Consider the following 24,917-nt stretch of genomic DNA (forward strand, 5'->3'; position numbering starts at 1 on the left):
GATGATAATGTACAGAGGGATTTCTTTAAGTTCCTGATTTATTGAAACCACACACTTTCCTTTATTTTCCCCTCAGTTTGTGTTTAATATTAAGCAACCGGGACTATTCAGTTGGAGAAAACTACATGCATGGTTGAATATTGCTCCATTTCACCTTATTTTCAACAGAATATCCTGTTTATGCTGCTAAGAAAAAGTAAGATCCATGTCCATGAAAATTGTACCTGCTTTTTTAAAAACCCATGCAGATTTCTGGCCATGTCACCCCAAGCTGTAACCAGGAAGTGCAGAACAAGGAGCAAACACGGGGGAGTTTCAGCTAATAGTGTTCATTCCCAGAGGAGAAGGAAACAGCAGGAAAAGGTCAGCATAGACTAACAGTAATGTGGTTTTTTTCCAATGGAAGATACACTCCTCTCTCTTTTCTCCCAGGCAATTAGTGTAATGACAGAAACTAGCCATTTAGCAGACTTCTAACTGAGCACTATCAGCACCGGCTATGAGAGCTAAGGCACTTGACTTTACACCAGTCAGACACAAAGCACTTGATGCTTAAAATGTCATCTCAGACAAGATGATGAAATGAGCTGGAACCATGCCAGCTCTGACTATTAACCTTGGCAGGATGAGGCACGTAAGGACACCCTGATGGCAGATGTGAAAGGGATCTGAACAGGATAAACAGAAAAGGTTTTATTGGGGGATTTAAATATGGAAGCAATCCACTGAGAATTGATTTGTTCGTGTTCCTTACTGTGCTAGGTGATGCAAAATTAAAGGATGGCTGGTTACATCACTCGCTGGAATTTAGGGTAAACTGAAGGAAATATTTCATCATCTGGAGTGCAATTGCTCTGTCTTGCTGCAGGAAGTTGAGAAACTGGGTTTAGAAAGAGCTGGATTTAGAAAGAGCTGGAGCAGTACCTGCCTGTTCCGCTCTTGATGCTTCCAACAGGTCTGCATACAGTCAGATGTTCATGCAACCACACATTGTGGGACCTCGAGCAGATGGCTCAATGCTTCTCAGAAAAGGGACTCCTGAACCTCCAGCACTGCAGGATAATCCTGGCTGGGCAATGACTCTCATAATAAAGCCTATTTCTTATTTATTCATGGAGATCCTACATGGAGTGATGAAGGGAGGAGCCACTTTATGAAATGGTGCTGTTCCCCAGAGACCAAGTAATGGAACTGAGCTTATGCAGCCGTGTTTAACTGTTTTCTCACTGCTTCATGCTCCTGTCATGGCACTGAAGTGTATTGGTCACTGAGGAATTCCTAAATTAGATGTGCCATGATTGGAATTAATAGCAATGTTAAAGAAACAGCGCTCTGGAAAATAGGAATTACAGTTCTTGGTAAGCAGCAGCCTGTTGGTTAAACCCCCTAAGCCCATGGATGTTGGCTGCAGGTCGTCTTCAGACTCAGAAGATTTTGCAGGAGGCTCTAGCTAAAGAACATGAGTGTTTTGAACATTTGGGATTATTTTTGTATTTTCAAAAAACAGTGGAGTACTGGGAAGGGATTTGCTATATAGTACTTGAAAATTCAGCCTTTAGAGGGAGAGACTGGAGACTCTTCCCAGGCAAAAAGCCAGCCCCTCTCTGGAGGCAAAACCCCACTTATGCTGATGATCCTATACACGTGTGAAAACTTGGTTTTGCGAGTCTAGTTGCTTGCAGTGTTTCCAGCAGCGTTTCATCAGCTGGTATTAACCCAGCACAGGGTTAAAATGGATCACTCGAGCTTCAGTGTATTGTCAAGGCAATAAGAAACAATGGTATGGACTTACTCAGCCATTCCCCACAACTGTGTTGTCCTCGGGCAAAGCTGTTTTGGTGACACCCTGGTCAGAGGAGGGAGGCAACAGGAGAGATTGGCTCTGGGGGGAATGGAAAATATCACTGCCACGTGTCCTTGAGCTGGCCATGCTGTTTTGGTGTAACTGGTAGAATGGGAAAATGCCCCTTGGGAACCTGGGCAGCAAAAGAAGTGGTGCAGGTCCATGGGGACATTGGCTAATGGGGCAGGTCTGTGGTGGGGAAAGATGAGCCCACCTGGGTGTGCATGGTCCAAAAAACCTGCTATGACCCAAAATCACACAGGAAAAGGAATTAAGACAATACCAGCACCCACTAAAGTGGTTTTGAGACAGCAGAGCTGCTGTTGGGCTGCATGGTCGAGCATGGACAACCTCTGTCACATCTTTCATCTGTCACACTTTAACCACACTCCTTTTGCTGCTTCCTTTCCCTCAGCTTTGTGCCATCCTCATCCTCCTGTGCCTCCATTCCTCCCCATCTGTGGTCTGGCAACTTCTGCCCAGATAATGAGCTGTTGGGAGAATGAGACGCATCTTCCCAGCACTGGGCTGGCGGCTGAGGCAGGCAGTCAGCACCAGACCACACTGCTGGGGGTTTGATTTGTTTGATCTTTGCCATAAAAGGAACCAATTTGAATTCCCAGAATAATTAGCTGCCCTTTGCACTAGTGGCTCTTGAAAAGCGAGCTGGCAGAAGAACAGAGTGGAAAGTAGGAGGATGAGGTGGATAATTTGTCCTTTGTAGCAGGTCATTTTCAGGAGATGACGCTGTAGGTCACGGTCTTCCCTTGAAAGCCAGGGCTTTCCTGCTGCCTCCTGCCCTGACCTGGGGCTTGTGCACCTCTCATCAGACCCAGCCAAGACACAGTTAAAGGCTTTCAGGGCTGTAGTCCTAGGCAGTGCCCTCAGTTGCATGTTCAGGACGTACCCTCTTGTCAGTTGTTTGTCAGCTGTATCCAGCTAAAAGATAAACCCAAGGTGCTGACTTCTGATGCTGAAAACTTCATTATATTTCCTGAGAATAGCCCAAATAGATCTCTAAGTTCCACATTAGCACTTTATTTTCTGCATCCTAAGAGAAAGCCCCAAACCACGCCACTACCAAGCCGGGGGTGGGGTTCTTTCTCTTGTCAAACCAAAGTTAATTTTTAATGAGGGCATGTGAACTTAAGCACTTGCCAGTTGTCACCCCAGCTCTTGTTATACCCCACACAGCTGAAGGAAGTCAGGAGAATGTAATTTACTAAGTGCTTTGGGATTCTTAGAAATATAAGTCGCTAGAGAGACATTACAATTTTCTAAGTTCATCCTTAAGGGAGTAGTAAGTGAATTTTCCGTGTTGGAGGTGGCTCTGGTGAGGGAAAGCATTTTGCAGCCATCCCCACAGGGTTGTTAATGCATGCTTTTTGCTAACATGCCGTTTCACTGGAATTTTCACCCTTCTGAGCAATCTTGCATATGGATGAAAAGAAGAAAAAGGAACTCAGTGGTACTCGGGGCCCTGGAGGCACCTCAGATGGGCTCTGCTGGGAATACCCGCCTTCCCACGGCAGTGACAGATGAAGCAGCGCAAAGTACAGGGATGAGAGGAAAGAGTCAGAAACGAGAAAAATGGGAGAGAAATTAAAATTTAAAAAACCTCACAGGGGGCCTGAAAGCCAAGGCAGATGGGTAAGGGGGTGAAATCCTCATGTAAGTGTCCTCCCTGTTTCTGCCTTGGATGTTCAGAGCATCAGGGAAGGCTGGAGAGCCATGAAGCTGCCAATCCCACATCAGCACATCCAGTGGGATGGACAGAGATGTGGCCCCAGCTGCCTCTGCTTCCCTCCCTGCAGATGACACCCCACACCCTGCCACAGAGAAGACACCTACCATACCCCAAATGAACAGGGGAACAGCTACAGCTAACACAGGCCTTGGGAGGACAGTGGGACAGAACAGAGGTGCAGAACAAGGGATTTTAGTAGAGAAATTCTGTCAATTTGCAGAACAACTGACTGTTTTTTCTAGGCATTGCCTCTTTGGATAATTCTTTCCAGACCTAATATGCTAATAGGGGCAGGCACAACCTGTCCTGTATCCTCTCGCTGGCCACCACCACATTCCAGCCAAGGACTGGAAAAGCAAAGAAACAAAACCAAAACAGAAACTAAACTGTGTGTTAAGGGGAAAAGAACCCTGCTCCCTGCAGACAATCTCAGGAAGCCATGTGGCACCAGTACAGTAAATAAAAACTGAACACGTGTCCTCTTCTTGGTCCCCTTGGAGACAGTGGCAAGCCAGGGATTAGCAGCATTCATAGTGCTCCTACTGGTTTCCACGATGAGGGACACAGAGGAGACTTGTGTGGTGCCTGGGGAACTGGGGGAGGCAGAACTGGAAGGGACCACAGGGACCCATGAGGGCCCTGGAAGGGAAGGAAGGTGGGCTGCTTTGTTTATTAAATATGAGCCTACAAAACCTGCTTTGGCTTTGGTCTCACCAGATCCCATCGAGGCATAGGATAAATTGCTTGTCCGTGGTGGGAGCAGACCTACAACGATGCCCTCCTGAATAACTCCTCTCTTGTGTTTGGTAGATTTCTATGGCCATGGAAGCCTTCCCATCTCCTTCCCCCATGGCCCAGTAAAAATTTTTCAGTGAAAAATGACCTCACTCTGTATGTTAGATGTGTGGAGAGAGACCCTGGCTCCACCAGACAGTCCCCTGACCACAGCTCACAGCTACTGACCCATTTTGGTGAGCAGGGGAAAGCTGTTTCCCACCAAAAGCAATCAGCAGGAAGAAAAAATTCTGAAAGAATGTTTCCCCAAAGTCCAGCTAACTGCCCAAACCAATTCTCTATCTTCTTGGCAGGAACTCTACATTTTTTAAAAGACATATCTGAAAATTACAGAAAGGCATTGAGTCTCTGCCCATCACATAAATCCACAGCTCCTTCTGAATCATTCAGAACTGTGCTGCCCTGGACTTTGCCAACGCAGTCACACATCTGCACCAAAGTCTAAATAAAATCTGTGTGCAAATCAAAGGAGTAAATTTCATGAGTAACTAGAAATCGTTAGTTTTTGTGGTATGTTTGCAGCTTTTTCTTATTCTAGCACTGTTTCCCGAGCAGACTCTGTAATATTCCACTTCAATCCCTCTAAGCTGCCGGGAGAGCGTGTACTTCGCAATCAAAGTGATTCATGCAATTACATGAGCCAGTGCAGAGTAAGGGAGTGAGAATCCCTAATCTAGAACATTAGCACTTATCTGTTAAATGCTCTTTTTTAGCGTACTGCAGAACCATAATCTCATTCCTTATGTAAGGTTCTTCAGGGACTACTATGACAACAGCAGTGCTGAAAAGCAGCGTAATGAGACACCAGGAGCACTGGGAACAGATCGCTGCAACAGCAGGTCATTACAACAATTTCTTGTCTGACCCCAAAAATAACATCACTTGTGGATGCTTTTTTATTGCTGAAGTTCTTTGTCAATCTGTTTCATTTTTATTAGTGCATTCACGGCGCTGTCTCTCTTCGTACACTGATTATTGACTTGGTCTGCAATATATAACTAAGAATAGAAGTGTGGCTATTCCCAGGGGATGACAAAACTCCTGAAATCATGCCATAAACTTTACAAAGTTTGTTGATCTCTTGGAAAGAGCTTGGAGATGAGCTACCAGAACCACTTGTTGGCGACGAAAATGTTGCTGTGTAGTGAAACAGGTATTGTGGAATTTGTTTCCAGCTTATTACACATGGAAGGTGAAAATTCCTGGTATTAGAGGGCTTAATATCATGTGCTGGTCCAGATCAGTGAAATCCAAACAGAAAATGAGGTTTTAAGAGTTGGAGTAGTTTGCTGAGGGAAGTTGTCTTCATTGTTGTAAGTCAGCGCTTGGTATCTCTTGAGATATGTGCTAGTTTAAAACAAAACTTATCTCTCTACATTTAGGATTCACTAATGAAATTTATGTCTCGATTTGGTAAGAATTCAGACAACAGTGCCTCTTCTAATCCCAAAATCAGCATTTGTGTTTAGACTTTTTAAAACTTAGTTTATTTGACGTCAGAAGAGGCCAGTCATGAGCGTGTGGATGCTGCTGCTCTCCTCACCTGTATCCCATCCTGGGGCAGAAATGCGCTGAGCTCTCAGACAATGCTACAAGTTCCCGCAAGCAGCAGCCCCATGGACATCTCCAAAGGCAATTCTGCGTGTGAGAATTGCGTCTCACAGCCTGAACTGCCTCTCATGTTCTCCACATTACGCAAACCACTGTTCATGTGATCCAGCATCACATCGGGGGTGCCCAGACTTGCTAAGCCACTCACACCTCGGATCCCAGTTGGCTTTTACAGTCTCAGTGAGAGCTGCAGGTATGAAGCCTCCATTTCTCTGCCAGGCTGCTGCTGGTAACCTGAGAAGGTACTGGCCAGCTCCAGCCACATCAGAGAGGGAGGCAGGAAACTTAGAAGTCATTTACAAAAATATTTGCAACTCAAAAAACATAAGTAGTGGTTGCATAAATGCTGGGGACACAAATTAATGTCAGCAGAAATGGTCTCTTCTGCCTCATGTACAGTCCCTAAGAGAGAGAGAGCAAATGACTGAGAAGGGTCTTGGCTGGCTGGCTGTGAAGCCTCCACTTCACCAAACATTAATTATTGACCTAAAGCAGAAATGTTGAGTGAAAGAAGGACTGCATCCCAGTTCAGGGTACAGCTTAGAAATTTATTCTTGAATTACTTGTGTGTTCGAGTTATTTCAGGCACTACAGGCAACTGATTTGAGGTCTTTCATACCTTGGGAGAACATCACATCTAGACTATACATTTTTATATATATCTTACATAAATAAATACATTCTTCCTCCATGAGTCAGCAAACTTTCCCCATTTTGCTGAATCAAGACCATTGTTGGATATACAGTGTGAAAGATTAAACAAATTAGATACTGTCGTTATTCAGAGAGTTTTTAGGGCAAAAAGATAATTCTCCTGTCTCACATTACATGCTTTTTCTCATTTCTTTTATGAGAAAATTATCTTTTTAGATAGAGGATGTATTCACATTCTCAGTCTTCAAAATTCTGTAAACTCTGTAGTGCTTTATCACTTGAACAGGCCAAATAATTATTTTAATGCCTACTCCTAGATAGTGTTCAGTAGACTTGAGGCTTTAAGAAGAACCAGAGAGACCCACCAACTGCACTGAAAGCTAAAAACAGGTATTTCACTCCAGATTCTTAAAGCAGCTCGGGGCTTTTGTATAATCATTGTCATACTGTGTCAAGTCTAAAATATTGTGATTAATTCAGGGTGATGTTTCCTAATTCTGATATTAGAATTTTTATGGTGGAAGATGTTTACTGGATTTGTGAAGGCAATCTGAAAATGGGACTTTTGGAGTTCCCTCTTGGGAAAAAGCCAAACCCTTCCCAAGCACAACCAGAGCTGGAGCTCCACTGCAGCTTTGCCCACAGGTGGCTACACTGGATCCTCCTGCTGGGTGCTCCCATATGGAAGGAAAAAGGTTCTTCTGGGGTAGATTCCTTTACACCAGGGCAGTATCAGGGGTGTCAGTGGACAAGTATTTGTGTGGAGGATTGGGGACGGTACACTGTGCTTATTGTGATAAAGCAAAAGAGGCTGGAGAGTTGTTTCTGCCCTGTGCTCACCCCAGGTGCCCTACGGGGTGCTCTTGGTCCTGTACCAGCAAAGACTGAAAGGATACAGAGAGAAATGTCACATGTTTCAGAATGAATTTGTTCAGTAAAAACCCAACTACGCAAAAACCCTTTTAAACGAAGAAAAGTAATATGAAGCTACTCTTCCAAGTGGATCGAAGAAATAAAAGAACTTCTGAAACTGTGGTGCATTCACGAGATGGGCAATGTGAAGATTTACATTTAAGACGTTGTGGATTTTTACTGCTTTTGCAGTAAACCAATTGTAATGACACTGAAATTCAGAAAGTCCTCTCCTCAACTTTCACCTTTTCTTTAAGAACAGGAATGATATAATCGTAATTGATTAATATTTCATTACAATTTTGTAATCACGCGAAGGCCATATAGAAGTGCAAGGTCTCTTCTGATAGCAAACCAGTTTTAGCACAAGTTGGTAGTAAGACTGTACACATTAGGGTGGCTTCTATTAAGTCTATAGCATCCCCATTGTAATGTATAATGCTGCCCTTCCAGGCTCAGGACTGACAACCTTTCATAAATGATACTTTTTATGTCAAATGGTTTTTACAAGAAATGACTGAGTCGACACAAACCTGCACAAAATTCTTCTCTTCCCCCTTATTATTTCTCCTCAATTTTACAGTGTTTTTAGAAGATCAGGAGGTTTAGAACTGAAAGTGATGATTTGTTTTTAAAAGTTCTGGGCACCTGGAGATTGTGCAAATAATCATTCCTGGCTTCCATTTATTTTTAATTTCTAGGATACAAATAAAATTTAAAACAAGCTAATCCCTTCACCTGATTTAAACTGCCGATGCTTCAGGCAGCAACATGAGTTTACAACAGCTAAGGATACATTCCAGTTATTTTTAATCCTCTCACATCAAAATTGGCTTATCCCAATTTGCTTTTAAAGCATCCTTGGAGTAAGGCTCTATTTACTCAGCCCATATTTGTCTTGGGAGCACTTGTATGAAATAACCGTAAGCACCCAAAAAGGCCACGTTTGTAATGAAAACACCTCCAGACAGACTGACCCCCCGAGGGGAGGCCACTAAGGAATCGATTCGACAGCTCCTGACCGGGACTGAACCGAGGGGGAGCGCGCGAGACACTCGGTGTGTTACTGCTCCCCTGCAGCTGCGCTCAGACTCACCTCAGTCAATGAGGGAGACTGGCTGAGGCTTCAAGGAAATGTGGGCTCTGCAAAGGCTCAGCCTTCCCAGTTGGAGCAAAAATATAAATTGAAAAATCTGGGGGGGAAAGGGACCTACGTGTGAGAGCGGGACACGCTGGAGGAGGGGAGCAGCACAAAGGGCCCAGAGAGATGGAAGTGGGAACAGAGAGGCAGGAAAAGGGACAAAAAGGGAGTTAGGAGGGAGAAGAAAGGGAAAGAGAAGCATAAAGAGCTGGAAAAGTAAGGAAAATAGAGAAGGAAAACAGTGAGAGAAGCAGGGAAGGAAACACTGCTTATGTTTTAGTGATTGAACAGGGCTCTGATGCTCTTCACAGGGGACGGAGGTGCCCAAAGGTACCACCGTTAGTGGTTACGTCTTGGTTTGTGCTAAATTTCAGTGGTGTGCATGTAGAAACAGGAGCTCATTGAGACCATGAGACCATTAGTGCTGGAAGGAGCCAGCAGTGTACTGGGTCTGAAATGGGGCTCCCTGCTCCCGGTGCTCCTTCTTCTCACCATCTTCCCATGGATCTTTGGTGGGAGCCAGCCCTGCTGAAGAAGAGAGCTGTTTTCCTCTTGTGCCCCTGGGTGCCGTGGGAGCCTGGAGGGCTCAGGCCGGGGCAGGAACTGCCTGTGGCAAGGAGGGAAGAACCACAGGAGAACATGAATTCAAAGGGGTTCTGGGCTTCCAGCAGGAGCAGGGATTGGTCCAATTCTTACTGGGACTATGGGGCATGTTTGCTTTGATGTTGCTCTGCCCCAGACAAAATGAGGCGCAGCCTCTGTGTCCCCCCACAGCCATGTCCACAGCTCTGCCATCTGTCAGCAGAGGTTGGATTGGGAGCTGCAGGTGGCGTCTGTTCCAGGGGCAACATCAGACCTGGGTCTGCTGCAGGCCAGGGAGCTTGAGACACACGAGCAGAGGGGACATGGGCACCAGTACAAGCTGGCTCCAGTGGCTGTGGGCTACCACTGCCCCACTGCGGGATGTGCTCTGACCTGCTCTGGATTACCTCCTCCTTCAGCAGGACCTCCTGTGGATCTGCTGTGTGCTGTCCTCGACTTGCTGCGGATTGTCCCCATCATGCTGTTGGATGTCCTCGAGACCTGCTGTGGGGTGTTCCTTCCCCCCCAGCCCTGCTATGAGATGACCCCACGCCGGCCCTGGGACGTTCCCCCAGACGTGCTGTGGGATATTTCCCGCGAAGCCCAGGCCGCCCAGACCCGACGCAGGACGTCCCTATCAGGCTGTGGGATGTTCCTTCAGCCAGCCCCGGGCTGCCCCCATCCCTGCGCGCCGCCCCCGCCCCTCGGCCCGCAGCCGCGCACCTGGGCGCGGTGTGTGCGCACGGCGCCCGCGGCCGCGACGCTGCCGGGCGGGGGTGACTCAGCCCCGGCTTTATAACGCCGGGGCGGCCGCCGAGCCCGGCTCCGCTGCGCCGCACCGCGGCACCGCACCATGCAGAGCCTGCGCGGAGCCCCGCCGGCGCTGCCCCTGCCCCTGCCGCTGCCGCCGCTGCTGCTGCTGCTGCTGCTGCTGCTGGCCGCGGGGCACGGCGCCGTCATCACCGGGGTGAGCGCCGCCGCTCGGCACCGACGGCACCGACGGGAGCCGGCACCGGGCGGGCTGGGGCTGGCCGGGGCTGCGGGGGCGGGAGGGCTCCGCCGCGGCATCGGGGACGGGAGCCGGGGTTTGTTCGCGGGGAGTGATAGCGGGACTGGGGAGAGCCTCCCGGGATAAGACATGCCAGGAGAGAGGGGAGTGCTCTGCCGTGCGGGATGCCCGGGGCTGGTCTCTCTCTGGGTGAGCGGTGCCGAGACTCGGGGTCTGTCCGCAATCGGTGATGCCAGGACGGAGCGGTCTCGAGTGCGGTGACGGATGGCCGGAGCTGGGATAAGTGATAACGAGGACGTGAGAGGGAAAGCCAGGTGATGAGAGATGACAGGGCTTGGGGGTCCGTCTGGGATAAGTGATATCGGGACGTGGCATCTCTCCAGGGGTGAGGGATGCTCGGGGCTGCGGGTCTCTCCTGATTAAGTGGTATCGGAGCCTGGGGGTCTCTCTGCGGAGAGTAATGTCAGGATGTGTCAGTGTCTGCGGTGAGCAATGCCAGGGTCTCTGAGGTGCGGGGATGCCGCAACGTGGGGTCTGTTCCTTTGGGGTGAGGGACGTCTGGACTCGGAGAGGTTGTCTCCAGGCTGGTCCGGGAGTGTGCAGATATTCCTGCTGCTTTTCCAGGGCTGGAGCTGTCTGCTGTCTCCTCTCTCCCCCATGCAGCCCCAGCTGTCCCCAAACCTGCTCTGGGATGGTCTGGCTCAGGGCACTGCGCTGCCCACTGTGCACCCCAAATTCCTCCAGCCCCTCTGTGTATAGGGCAGGATTACAACCCTCATAAAATGCTGCTTTCCTTCTTCTTTCTTTGGCTATGACTGTGCTGCTTTCCCCCCTCAATAGCCACCCCTTGCAAATAAGTCTCTGTTGTCATTGTTTTTAAACTCAAGATTTACTCTGGTTGTGAAAATACTTTTTTCCTAAAGACGTTATTCAACCCAAAGCGTTGCATCACTCTAAAGTAAAATCATTCTTTTAAAGTGTTTGCTTTGGATTAATAACCCAGTGCTTGCATTCCTTTGAGAGCTTACATGTCTTTTGTAACCATCAGAAGTTGCACTCACAGCAGCAGATTTCTCTGTGGCTGTCCAGGCTCCCTGTCCAGATCCCTAAAGTCCATGAAACAGCTCATGGGCATTTCTCTGGAAGTCAGATCAGTTCCCAGGACTGATTATTTTTTTTAGAGCAGAGAATGTGAAGGAATTTTTTAGTATTTGAGGATTTCAAGTTTCTTTTAAGTAGAAACATTCCTAGCAATGGAGGAGAAGTTTATCTGTTATTAGAGTTGTGGCTACACCTTTAAAGCATAATTAATCCATTAAATAAAGTAGTTGTGAGGCACTGAATAATAGATCAAGGACAAAGCAGATTCAAAAAGTAAAAATAGATTAGAACTAGAAAATGTTACTTTATTAACTATTGCAGAGCATTTCTGCTTAAATCACTTTGATGCATTTTTGGCTTTTGATGAATGGGCAAATCTCAGATGAGAGCTGACGTAGGTGTTCCCCAACCTCTGAGCCTGCAAGATGTTTTTCCTTTGCAATTTAAGGACTTTTTAAAAACTTTCCTCACTTCAGTGGTGGTTCCTGTGCTAACAGCAGTTGCCTTTGCAGCTGGCATTTCACCTGGGACATATTCTTGGGCTGATTTTCCAGAAACCGTGTTTAAATGAGGTGCTCATGTGGTGTTCGGAGATTAGGAGTAGCAGCAGGAATCACACATTGCAGATGAGCAGGCTGGAGCGCTTGGGTTGAATATTTTCAATACTCGTCACCCATTTTTTGAAAGGGAGCCTTAAAAGTTCTGCCAGAGGTAAATATGTGCGTGTGAGTTTTAGAAAGAAATTGTTCAGCCTGAACATAGAGACCCTTGCTTGGTGGAACATACTCGGGCGTGTTTTTCAACTGCGTGGCACTTCACCCCAGGACCAGTCCCACAGAGATGGATGGGGTTTGAGATATATAACTGAGGAAAAAAAGGGAGTCGGGGGCTGACAGGTGAGAAACAGCAGAGCCTGTGACTCCAGCTGAGCAGTGGGCACTGGTGTGCCGGGGGCAGCCAAAATCACTGGACCTGCATTTTTATTTGTGACCAGGGCAAAATAAGATCATTAGAGTGCTTTTTTTTTAGAGAGAGGTCAGAAAGTGAACGTTATCTGCCTGGCAGGCAGGAGTCGTGGTTTTATGGCCATATTAGTCTTAGAAGCAAATGCTCTGTGTTTGGGCTTACCTGCAGCACAGAGCTCTGTGTTTAGGAGTTGTTTGATTCACACACACGATTTAATAGTGATCCTAACGCAACAGCTTCTTCCTAAATTACTGGCTGATCTTTAAACATGTATTTTGATCTGGCTTCTGCTGGTCAGTGGAGTATTTACCCAGTGAGTACAGTCTAGTTATTTATCATGTAAATCCCAAGGTGAGATCAGTGAGTTTTTCCCTCAAGAGCATGTTTACTCTGATATGCGTCTTCCCCAGAGCTGTTATCATAATTTACGTACTCTTTATGAGTTTCCCATTTACGTAGTGCTGACCAGTTACTTCGGTCTCTCACTGCTGCTGTCAGACACCAAGAGCAGTGAGTTAATCAAGCTTACATTTGGGGTGTAAGCAGAACCTTTAACTGATGGCATTCCTCACTGGAGAAAGGAGACTGGGTTTTGCATTAAATCCATATAAGCTTTTGATTAAAAATTAACTGAAAGATGTGCAGTAACTTGTTTTCAAACCCTAATATGTCAATTGCTCTTCATGGTTTGTGGTTTTAAAACATACCCACTAGTCTGCATTTTGGTTTTTGCTTATCTAAGCTGTATTGGGTAAGTGGCTAAAATATTTTTTGCCTCCCTTGAAGGGGAATGCTACCACAGCAGCAATTTTTTGGATGTGGACACTTACGCAAAGCTTTTCTTAAGACCTCTTCTAGCTACATGTAATTCTAGATAATAACCACAGAATCCAGATTTAAACTCTTATTTTAGCTACTTCCACTTGGACTTCTCTAACCAAACTATCGTGCAGTTTTGCAAAGGCACTCACAACCATGATATTGTCATGTGAAATTAGAAGGAATAGTTACTTAAAAGTCATTAAATTAATGGATGATTTCCTATCTTATCTCCTCCATAAGACTGGTTAGGTGACTCTTTTTGGGACTCTTTTTGGTGACAAGTTTAGTGCGGTTGCTCCTTGCTCCTGCCTGAGCTCACTCAGGCACCGATCTGGGAGCTGGGAAAGCAAGTGGCACGTGCCATGGTCTATCAGTGCTCAGAAGTTGGGACTATAAATCACTGACAGTCCTGGGTTTGGCCCCGAGCAGCTCTGTGTGTGGTCCTGGCTTTAAACAACCCGCTCTCAACTCCGAAATGTGCCAGCAGCCTCCACGTTCCAATCCATGGGAGACACAAGTATTGCAAATCAGCCTTAAATCTTATTATCCAGCCTTAATGAGCCATGATAACTTATGGGGTGCCAGAGGCAGCTTCTGAGCACCTGATCTGTCCTATTTCTGGACTACAATTATTATTCATTTAATTTGCTTAATGCTGTGTTGAACTCCAGGCCTGCGACCGAGACCAGCAGTGTGGAGGCGGGATGTGCTGTGCCATCAGCCTCTGGATCCGCAGCCTGAGGATGTGCACCCCGATGGGAAACCTGGGAGACGAGTGCCATCCCTTGAGTCACAGAGTGAGTATGTCACCGGGGGGGCTGTGGGGCTGCAGCAGGAATGTCCTGAGCTGTACGTCACATGGCATAAAAACTACAACGTGGTGGAAAGGCAGGGAAACTCCCCATTCCTTACAATATCCAGACACTTGTATCTGTATGGGAACAGCGATGAAGGTACCTACGTAAGGGAGCACATTACTGTCAGAATTATGTTGAAGAGAATCAGAGGATGAAAGCACTTGAAAGCACTACACGCTTCCCAGATTGTTTTCTTATTAGTTTGTTGTAGCTGCTTTGTTTCGTTACGTGATCCAAAACAGTGTTAGCAGTTCCCCAGCCCAGCCTTGCCAATCCTTGCTCGGGTGCTCAGGAACACAGCAAGTGCCACTGACCCCAGTGCCAGTGGACAAGATCCTGTCACAAGCATAAAAACATCACCAGCTAGTGCTGGGACACTTGGTGCACTGAGAAGGTGTTGACACACACTTGGAGTTAACTCCCCACAGGCTCTCTTTGTTTCTATTCTACCTATTAATTTCAAATATCCATGTATGTATACATAAATACACACACACATATCTAACACCAGTTACATACTAGTACATTTTTAGGTGATACACAGTATTATTAATACAATTATTTTAACAAGTACATTTCTTTAAGGCTATATAATTATGTATTTTATATGCAGTCTGAAAAAAGCTGCTTATTTAAAACACAAAAGACTGAATGGGATGGTACCAGGGAGCTTGAGAACCTGGTGGTCTTCAGAGCCATCCTTAGGGAAGAGCACAGCCCAAAGAGTCATCACAAGTGAAAGATACAAGGCAATAAATTCAGATCATAAACGTGCAGCTAGTTAGCTGCCTCTCTCACTGTTTCTTCCAAGGCCTGGCTTCTCAGCTCAGTATCTACAGTTTATTCTCTCAGTTTTAGGAAGTTTAAGGCTCTATTTTATTGCAGTTAAATTTTTAAAACTTCTGCTGTGATATTGGGGACCAAATTGACATTTTTACTATGTAATGTAGCAGGTTTTTCTTGTAAGGGCTTTTTCCATTACCACGGATTAGGATAAGAGAAATTGTCTTCTAGAGGGTTTTATGAACTTATTGTTATTGGGCAATAATTTAAACTGTCTGATATATTTCAAGCTGATTGCTTGCATAATTACAATCAGAGAAGATGCCTGTCCACCCCAAACTTAGTCACCGATGTTTATAAGCTTTATGAGGTTAATTTTAGATTTTTGATTTCTCACTCCACTGCTCTTCCTGGGAAACACAAAGCAAATTGATTTACTGTAGAACGTGGAATGAGGTTATTTTAAGGATGGAGGGTTTGCTCAATGGTTCCTCTCAAGTAAATACTTGTGTAGGGAGCAGCTGGGTGCCCTGATCACCAAAACCTTTCATTTACCTGCAGGACAGGTCAAAAGCAGGCACCACAAATGGCCATGGCACCGCAGGGACCTCCAGAGGAGCCTGGAAATTCCTGGAGAAGATGGTTGGCACTTGGGGTTCTGCTTTCTAGTTTGTTCTCAACAACTAGATGGTGATGGACTGATGCCGTTAGCAGGTCCGGCTGGAATTTCGAGGCAGGGCCTGAGGCAGGGCCAGGCAGGGTTTGCAGGCAGGGCCAGGCAGGTGAGCTTTGGCAGCGTGGGAGTCCTGCTGAAAGGAACATTTCCTTGCAGCAAGTGGAATGTTTTGAATAAATCACCTGAGCTGTTGGAAGGCTGAGAGCTCAGGGTTTGGGGTTTGCTGCAGTGCTGTGTGTGGGCACCCAAAGGAGCGATTCCCACGCGGAGTCCCCAGCACCTGTGGTTGGTGCCTCTCTGCTCACACCGGAGCAGAGGGGCTGTGGTGGGTGGCATGGGGAACCCCACTGCATCCCTTGCACTGGGGCTGCTCTTCAGACAGTGCTGGGCAGGAGGCTGGTGCTGGCACAGGGCACTGCAGGTGATGTGAGCCCTCTGCCCACCCCCTGCCCCCGGCGGGCTGTCACTGGAGTCAGGCTAGTGCTTGGCACCATGCGCGGGGAACTGTGCAGGACTTCCTCAAAGACAAAATTTGTACACTGACACAAGAAAATCTTGAAATATTAAAATTTTAGGCTCCAACCACACAGAAATCTGGAAGTGAGGGAATTAGGGCTGGCTGTCTGGCTGGTAGCAGTGGCTTTGTACCTCTGTGCCTCCTTTGCTGCATCCAGGGAATCCTCAGTGTGTGCTGCCAGCTGGCAGCACCAGAGCTCCCAGACATTTCCCACTGGGCTGTCCTGCTTGGCTCCTGTAAGAAACAGAGCTTGTGACCAAGTTGTTGAAGAGTGTCAGTGCATGTGCACGTCATGGCACAATTAAATTTGTCTAATGTACTCCATATGTACTCCCTGCAGCACAATGTGGCTGGAGGAGGGTGGGATGAAATAAGAAACCTCTGCCCTGTGGTGAAAAGGATCCTGCTCAAAGGGAGGTCAGGCAAGGTGACCTCCAGAAGTCCCTTCCAGCCTGATTACCACGGGATCCCAAGGTTCCCAGGTCCTGCTCTGTGCCATGTGACAAGGCACGACTCAGGATATGCAGAAAGCCCTGCACAGTGGCTGTTAACGTGGTGTTAAAGGCCAGTGCAGTTTCACAACAAACTCCTTTATGAAACAGGAGTAAATGGAGAACATGTGTCACAGATGCAGATTTACACAGCAACAGGGCTGTTAACATCCTGCTCTTAACCGTGGCTTGACCAGGGTGTACAACAGGGTTGGCTTTGCCATCTGCTCTGTGCTGCAGCTCGTGGGGATCTCTGGCTGTGGAGAGAGGGAATTAGGCAGCATTCCCCATAGCCCCACTATTCCTCCCATCCCATCCCCCCAGCCACCAGTGCTGTGGTTCTCCCTGTCACTGACGTCCTTGCTTTGTCCCCAGGTCCCCTTCTCCGGGCGGCGGATGCACCACACCTGCCCGTGCCTCCCGGGCCTGGCCTGCATGAGGACTTCTCCCAGCAGGTTCAAATGTTTACCGGACTTCAGAAAAGAAGACATCTTTTTTTAGCAGGAGCTGTTCTGCACCAGAAAGAGCCACTCGGTATTTTCGTTCTCTCGTTATTGTGACAAAAAAGGGCCAGCCAGGGGAAGCCCTTCACCATATTTTCCTGCCTCACCAACATCAGCTGGAGATGAGACATTGCTGTTGTGGCCAAGGTTTTCAGGAGGGACTCGCAGTGGAGGATGCTTTCATTTTGGGGTAGCAAAATGACATCTGCTAGAGCAAAACTCTTTCTGACGGCAGGGGCTTGACCATTCCTGAATCATTTTGTAGTCTTCATGGGCCAGTTTAACCCCAGAATGAAAAAATCCAAGTTTATTGCCAGTTTTGGAAAAATCTGGCCACATTTTTACACTTTGGAATACCTGAATTGAACTGAGAGTTGGATAACTGAGTAGTGTGAAGAACATGACAATTGCCAAAAGAACTGTATTTACATTGCATTTCATATCATTATTAATATAATTTTATTTGTAAGTTAGGCGCACATCTAGGGTAAAGGTTTAACCAATAGATGTAGTTTTTACACTTTTAAAAAGTGGCAGGTGGAACCAAAGCATTTCAACATTCAAGAGCATTAAAAGATTTTGTTATTTTAGTATTCTAAGATGAGAAGTTGTTACTTGAATTGGTGTAAAACTACCTGATCATCTCAAACTATGTATTAAGATGTAGTTTATATTAAAGAAAATGAGGTTTATTGTAATGGGCTGCCTGACTTCTTGTATATGTATCAAATTTGCTGTGTAAAAATTCTGTATCAGAATAATGGCAGTGTATGATTTGACTTATTTTAATATTATAACATTATTTTGTCACTGTGGTTTTTTGTTTTTATTCAGTGTAATCTGTTATCCCACACTTGATTTCACCCAAGCTAGCAGAGCTCCTTGTGGATAGCTTAGCAAAAGATTATGTGCCTCTGGCTGCTTCTTGGGAAATTTGGAGTTTACAAGGCATGAACTCCTCAATCAAGCTGCAGTCTCAGAATTTGGAGGAATCTTGGTGTAAATAATACGAGAGGTTTTTCTTGGCTCATGCCTCAAAGGATCAACTTTAGCCCAGCAAACATAAGATTTGTGGGTTTTCTATGAAATACTGTGTGACTTCATATTTACTTGCCAGTCCCCAGAGCTGGAATTCCAATAGTTTGTGTGAGATTCACACGTTTCTTGCTCTCAGACATGCAAACATATGCTGGAACTGGAAAAGTGAAGGCATTCATGTTTCAACAATCAGTGCTTTGCTACTGGTGGAGATGGGTAGGTTGGAGAACTGAGCACGCTGTATCCAGGCCAGACCTGTGTTACTTAGAGGAGAAACATCCCTGTGAGTTACCAGGCACCTTCTACTGGGCCCCACAACCTTCCTCGGGAGACAGAAAAGAATAACTGGATCAGTTATTGCCAGATCCTCATGGATCCTGTACATATTAGGAAAATAAAAGTCTTGAGAGAGATTGCATCCTCCTGGCTCAAGACAGCCCATCCCCAGGGTACCCTCTCCAATGCCTCTGTATTTTGTCTCCCCCTTTACAGTGGGGATACAGCAGCTGTGCAAGTGGCAGCAGAAGAGAAAAATACTGACGTGCCACTAAAAGGTAATATTACATGTGGTTTGCATTAATGTGATCAGGTACAAAGTGCCTGTATTAGATCTGAAGTCTCAGAGGGGCTCAACACTAGCCCAAAGGGCTGGTGAAAGGCCAAATCATTCCCACGCACTGCAGAAATTCCCATAACCTGGATTAAAAACCAAACTCCAAGGCTGATCCTACCACCGTCACTAAATAGGGGGGCTCCCCAAACACCCCGTGCACCCACAAAGTCTGGGCTTGCAGAGGAGGAACACAATGGGTGTCTGGGGGTTACTTTTCTGTCCATGTCTGTCCCTACAAAATAAGCTCAAAATCATGGACTTCAATTTACACAAAATCAAGAAGAAAAATAGGAGCAGTCCAAATGTGCATGTGTCCCATCTCCTGCTCCATTTTTTTTAATCAGAGCACAAAAAATGAACCATAGCAGGAAACAGTAGCCCTGCTCCTCATCTCCTGCTGGCATAATTCACCAGTGACTCCACTGAAGGCAGTAATCCTGGTTTATATCATTGTCAATGAGTGGACAATTATATCTAAGGACTGCCTCAGACCTGCCAAACTGAAATCCTAGGAGAGTATATCAGACAAGAGCAGAGCAACTTTGTAGTTGTAATTTGTGCCGATTAACTTGTGGGATTAAGCATTTATCTGGGTAATGAGAACAGCCCCAATTACATGAGTTCAAAGTTCACACCATCTATAGCAAGTGGAAGTTCTCATGTCCTGCAGACACTCCTGGACAGGGTATTTGGATGGTGCAGCTTTGAGAGAAGCATTATCCCATACTTGTCCTTGAGGGGCTTCTCCACACCTTCCCTAATGATGTAGGGGAGATAAAGTCAAAACCTCACTGTCCTACATCCCCACTATATTCACTTGGCAACAATTATTACGACTCTCCTTTTAGTAATTTAATTTCCATTAATTGACACTCACAATGGAGGTTAGTTGATTTGAGAGAATCATTCTGGAAGGAAGATTAAGCTTTTTGCATCCCCGTTATTTCCTAAACTCTGCCCTAATCAATTATCTTTTCTCCCACCCTAGGGGAGGTTTCCTCTCCCAAGCACATCTGCAAAGTCCCTTTAATTTCTTTCTGCAGTGGAAGGGGCTGAGAGGGCACCCTCTACTTTTGCTTTACACTGATAATAGGCAAACCAGTGACCACGAGTATTTCCAAATGTGAATGGCCATGCATTCCCTCCTGCTTTTCCCTGCAGCCAGCTTTTGTCTTGAGGAGCACAGCAAATGACTCAAGATGACCCATGGAAAAGGTGGCCAGCCTCAAACCAGCCCTGCCACGAAAAGTTTCCTGCAGCCCCCTGTGCTGCTCAGTTTGCGCCAGAATCATCCTGGAAATTATCTCAGGCCAGGGACAGCTTCCTCACCCACCTTGGAGCAAGGGAAGGGGACAGGCCCTTGCAGGAGAAATCAGATGAGAAAACAGAACAGAACTTGTGCAGCCCTGGAACCTCCTAGGTGCACAGAAGAAGCCTCATTCCCCAGTACATACTGCTTGTGAAGAGAGAGACTGGTTTAAACACTTCCCTTTATTCACTCCACTTAGGAGATCTGTGCCAACGTGTGTTTTAACTTTATTAATATTGCAGCAATTTCATTAATGATTAATAGAAATATGTGCATTAATTTTTAATATTATATGAATATTGATATTATAGACATGCTATAAAATAATGTTGATACCCCACCACACTGGAGAAGTTTCCATGTTTATTGCCAGATTTTGGGTTAGCAGAGAGCCCTTGCAGGAAAGGGCACCACCACATATAGTGAGTTGCTGCCTTAATTTGATTACATGCTTGTTAGGAAAGGGGAAGCAAGGTGTTTGGGGTTTGAGGGTGCACAGCTGGCTGAGCCAGCACACACCTGTGAGCCCGGGGGACTTCAGGGAAGGCTCTGCTGCTGAGCACCAGAAAGCCCAGCTGAAACTCTGCTTCATCTGCATCTTCCTGCCCACAATTCACCCCTGGGCAATTCTGCCACTTTAAAAAACAACATTACAAGTCTTTGAGGAGGAGGGGACACAAAAGTAAATTATTCTGGTTGTGTGGCAGGGGGAGGGGACTCAAATCTGGATGGGTCTATACAGAAAAGACAGGTCACCCTAACCAAATCCTGGTTTTACAGAACCAGTAATTGAAAGGAGATTAGTTGGCTGAAGGTTACCATGGTGTTTGAGATGTTAAAAGGGAATAATGTATACCTCTATGGAGAACATTTTAAGATAAGAGATGTGATTATTCTTTTTATTTTTAGTTTGTAGTGGTGTGGGAAACGTGTGACCCCAAAACTCTAATGTGTTTGATGATCATATAACATTCCTCATCGAGAGGTACCTGCTAAATTTCCTCATCAGCGCAACCCACCAAACCAAAGGATGATACCAGCAAGTGTGACCCCAGACTGAGGTCCTTGCCAGTGCCCCCCCATGCCCCAGTAGCTCTGGGATTAGTTGTTTCTGCACAGATGGATATTCAAAAGAAACAGAAGGTGCTAAGAATCCCTTGATTTAAACAAGATGTCTCAGGAATTTGATCTTGACAATGTGTAACATGTTTTCCAGAAGGAATTAGAAAATTGCAGGAAGAGAATAGACTGTGCAAATGCAAGAGGATTTTGATAACAGCAAAATCAATGTGTGTTTCTCTGTTAGAAAGATATGAAATGGCAAACCAGCAGGGGTACAGTCGTTAGATTAATCAATAATTCTGAGCACAGGAATGGAGATGAGTTTAATGCACATCAGCAAATCACCTATGGCTTCTCAAGGAGAGTCTTGAGTGCAGGCAGACCCAGCCCAGCACAGAAGGACACATTCCAATGATTTGGCAGGGCAAGTGCCCCCATATGACACGTCTGCCTTGGAAGATGGTGGCAGCCTTTGGGTCACTCTGCCTGGTCATCGGGGCTGGGAAAGGCTGGATGTGAAGGGCTGAAGCTGAGTAATCCTGGTGCACTGGAGGGAGGAGGATGGATGGCAGCTTGTTTTGTGACAAGGAGTACAATGCAGGCTGACAGCAAAGTGTGCAGGAGAGGAGGAAAGAGCAATATAACCATAGGGCACACCTGTAAACACCCCTGCGGCAGGGGTTTCCCAAAACCTTGAGTGTGAGCAGCTTAGTGGGGTAGAAAATGAAGGCATGCACAGTGTCAAAAGGACAGAAAGTCTCCTGTGCAAAACCCAATTTACCTGGCAAGTTCTGTGCATGTTAATTGTGTGCCTGGAGTGCCCAGAGCATTCCAGACTGACACTCCACTGTACCGTGGCACCAGGTATCAGCGTGTTACAGGCATATCCCTGCCCCCAGAAGTTTACAAATCTCACAGACCATATAAAGCAAGTGTCTGTGCTGTACTCAGCGAGCACCTGCATCGTTGCAGCCTGAGCTAGCCTGGGATGCAATGCTGTCCTTGCACTGCATCCCAGCACACGGTATAGGAAGGATGGGCTTTGGAGCTCTGCACTGCTCTGCTTGGGCAGTGTATCTCTTCCTGGGCTGGGAATTTCACCAGGTCTCCCGAACTCCGGTATCGTGCCTTCACCACAGCATTGTAACACATGGAAAGGATTCAATCTGCTCTTAAGTGTAATGTGGCTTTGTAAATCCCAAGGCTGTAATGCAGTGCAGAAGCAGACTGAAAATATGGCCTGGTTTCAGCCCAGCAAGCAGGGCTGGGTCCTCTTTATTTACTTTTTCTCTTGCACATGTGAGTGCCCCCATGTCATTTCACGCAGAGATTTGTGGCTCTATCACCGCGAATGGGAGGATGTGGCTCTTGCTGCAAGGAATATGCAAACCAGCAAAGCTGATATTAATTCCAGGGGTTGCAGGATTCACCCTTTATTTACTCCTCCAGGCTACATGGGAGCCCAGGCAGCAGAGCACACCTCTAACCTCTTCCATGGGACCTGCCAGAAGGGCCAGCTCAGGGAAAGGCACCAGTGAGGCAGCTGCCAACACTCTCACTCTTTCCAAAAATTTCACTGCATCCTGTCAAATTAGTAGGTTTTTAATTTTTTCCTCTCCAATTTCTTTTCTCACATGGATGAAACCTTGACAGAAAGGTTCCCCATCCCTTCAAATCCAACAGCAAAACTTCCTGACGGTGGTGGCATCATAATTTCAGCTCCCTCCTCACCCTTTTATTAAACTCCCCAAAGTTGCTAACAAACCATTCACACAATGCAACAGAGCCTTCAACTATTTGGATTGGGTTTACATCAGCACTTAGGCTCAGACAGATATTGCACAAACAGTAAGAAAGAGTCTGTCTTGCTGAGAGTTTGGATCTATTGGGGAGGAAAATCATCGCCAACTCCTCTGTTCCCACTGGCAGCTCTGTGGCATGTCCTGCAGAGCCCTGTTTCTGCAGCTTCTCTCATTGCCCTTCCAGGAAGTACTTTGGTGATGCTCAGCCCAAACATGTCCCTCCTTTCACACCATGGCTCTGCTTTACCTCTGCCTGTGATGCTGCTGGTTCCTTGGCTCGGGTGCCCATGTTCTCCCCCCCGTAGTCACTGCAGCTTGGCTGAACATATTGCCTCTTCATCTGCCTTCCTCCACACCCAGATGTCTCCTGGGGCCCTGCTGGAACTGGCTCCCAGGGGCAGCTCGGCCCTGTGGGCACCCAGAGCTGGTCTCTCTGCCCCAGGGCCACTGCAGCCCTGTGGCACCCAGGGGACTGTCCCCTCGCCCTTGGCACAGCACATTGAGGGACCTGCTGTGTAGTGGGAGTGTGCAAGGCCTAATGAGGGAGGGAAAGGAAAAGAAAAGGAGAAAGCCCAGTTGATTTACTTGACTATCAAGCTACTGAATGGTTTCCTTTCCATCACCCTCCTGCAAGTGCTCAGTGACAGATGGGGACAGATTGAGTGGTTCGCTGCAGTGAGGTAATATTCCACTAAATCATTCCTCTTTCTCTCACTGTCAGAAAGCACCCAGACTTCAGCCCTTCCTCTGAATCTTCCTGTGTTTCCCTCTTTAATGACAAAGCCATTTTAGCTCTACCTCTGCTAAAATTTCTGAGAGAAGCAAGCACTGCTGTTTATACGCTATGATAAAATGGGTGTTGTAAAACAGTGAGCAAAAGGAAGGAGTGAATCACCCTGAGACAAAGAGGGTTCTGGTGCCCTGATTTCTTTTTCTTGCCTGTGTGCTGAGGCTGAGCCCCAGACCCCAGCACAGGGACCCTGGCTGGGCAGGCAGCAGGCTCCGGGCAGGTGTGCCGTGGGCAGGAGCGCAGGCTCACACTGCACGTCTCACAGATGGAGGATCCATTTATTCTCTGGATGATTTGTTCCAATGGTTAATCATCCTCACACAAACACAGAATTATTTCTTTAATGACATACCAGTAAATAACATTCAGAAACATTAGGATGGGCTTTCTCTCCACTGGGCAATCTCTTCTTTCTGCCTACTCTATGAATGCCATGATGACTGCCTAAAATTAGCTGTGACTTCACAGCTTCCCTGTGCCCTTGCAAGACAAGCTTTGAACTTGAAAGCCTCCTACACAAAGTGCTTTGCGCTATCAACCTGGTCACGGCAGACGTGAAAAATGCGGCACTCAAGACAGTGGCCTTCCAATAAATACGTCCACAGCACAGCCATGCATGACTTGGATCAAAGACAGAGTGCAAGTACTGAGGTCATTAAACATGAATAGAAATACAGAAATGCAACAGCTTGCGTGAAAGGCTGAGCTTGACTTTAAAGTTAAGTGATGAAAGCTCATGTAGTTAGCGATTGTTCACCTGTGATAATGCTCTTGCCATCAGTGGTTCTGTGTGTTACACAGGTGAATAACTAATAATTCTTGGGATAAAGCATCGAGGTGTGGGGCAGTTAATGACTTGTACCAAGTGAAAACAGGCTCAGAGATGTTCAGCATCAGCAGCTCTAGGGAAGGTCAGAGTGCCACAGATGTCAAGTTGGAAAATCAGCTCCTGGTCACCAGTTCTACAACCAATGGATGAGTAAGGATTTACCCCACACAAGGTCCTTCAGGAATGACATGGCATCAGAGGTCACCAGCAAAAAAGGAGGTTTGGGGTAAGATGTCCATAGGCACAGCCCCAACCCAGCACGACTTGGCACCAGCTTTTAGGAGACTATCTTCATTGATGGTCTTTCTCGAATGGCTACATTTCTTCAACACGTCACATATTTTTTAATATTCTGAAGCATAAGAACATCGTAGCATGCAAAATGCTTCCTGGTTCCTATCACAATAGAGTTAATTATAGCCTGTGCAGTGTTTTGAGCAACTACAAAGGAAGCTGTGCTAAAA

General features: G+C 46.5%; 1 protein-coding gene across 1 annotated transcript; it reads left to right on the top strand.

The window, feature by feature from the left end:
• Positions 1-10,138: 10,138 nt before the first annotated feature.
• Positions 10,139-17,825, top strand: PROK2 (prokineticin 2). The gene is made up of 3 exons (XM_048315702.1): positions 10,139-10,252; positions 13,855-13,980; positions 16,883-17,825. Exons 1-3 carry the CDS (start codon positions 10,139-10,141, stop codon positions 17,006-17,008), a joined length of 366 nt encoding a protein of 121 aa, XP_048171659.1. The 3' UTR covers positions 17,009-17,825.
• Positions 17,826-24,917: the final 7,092 nt, after the last annotated feature.

The sequence above is a fragment of the Corvus hawaiiensis genome, chromosome 11 (genome assembly GCF_020740725.1).
Source record: "Corvus hawaiiensis isolate bCorHaw1 chromosome 11, bCorHaw1.pri.cur, whole genome shotgun sequence".
Classification (NCBI taxonomy): Eukaryota; Metazoa; Chordata; class Aves; order Passeriformes; family Corvidae; genus Corvus; species Corvus hawaiiensis.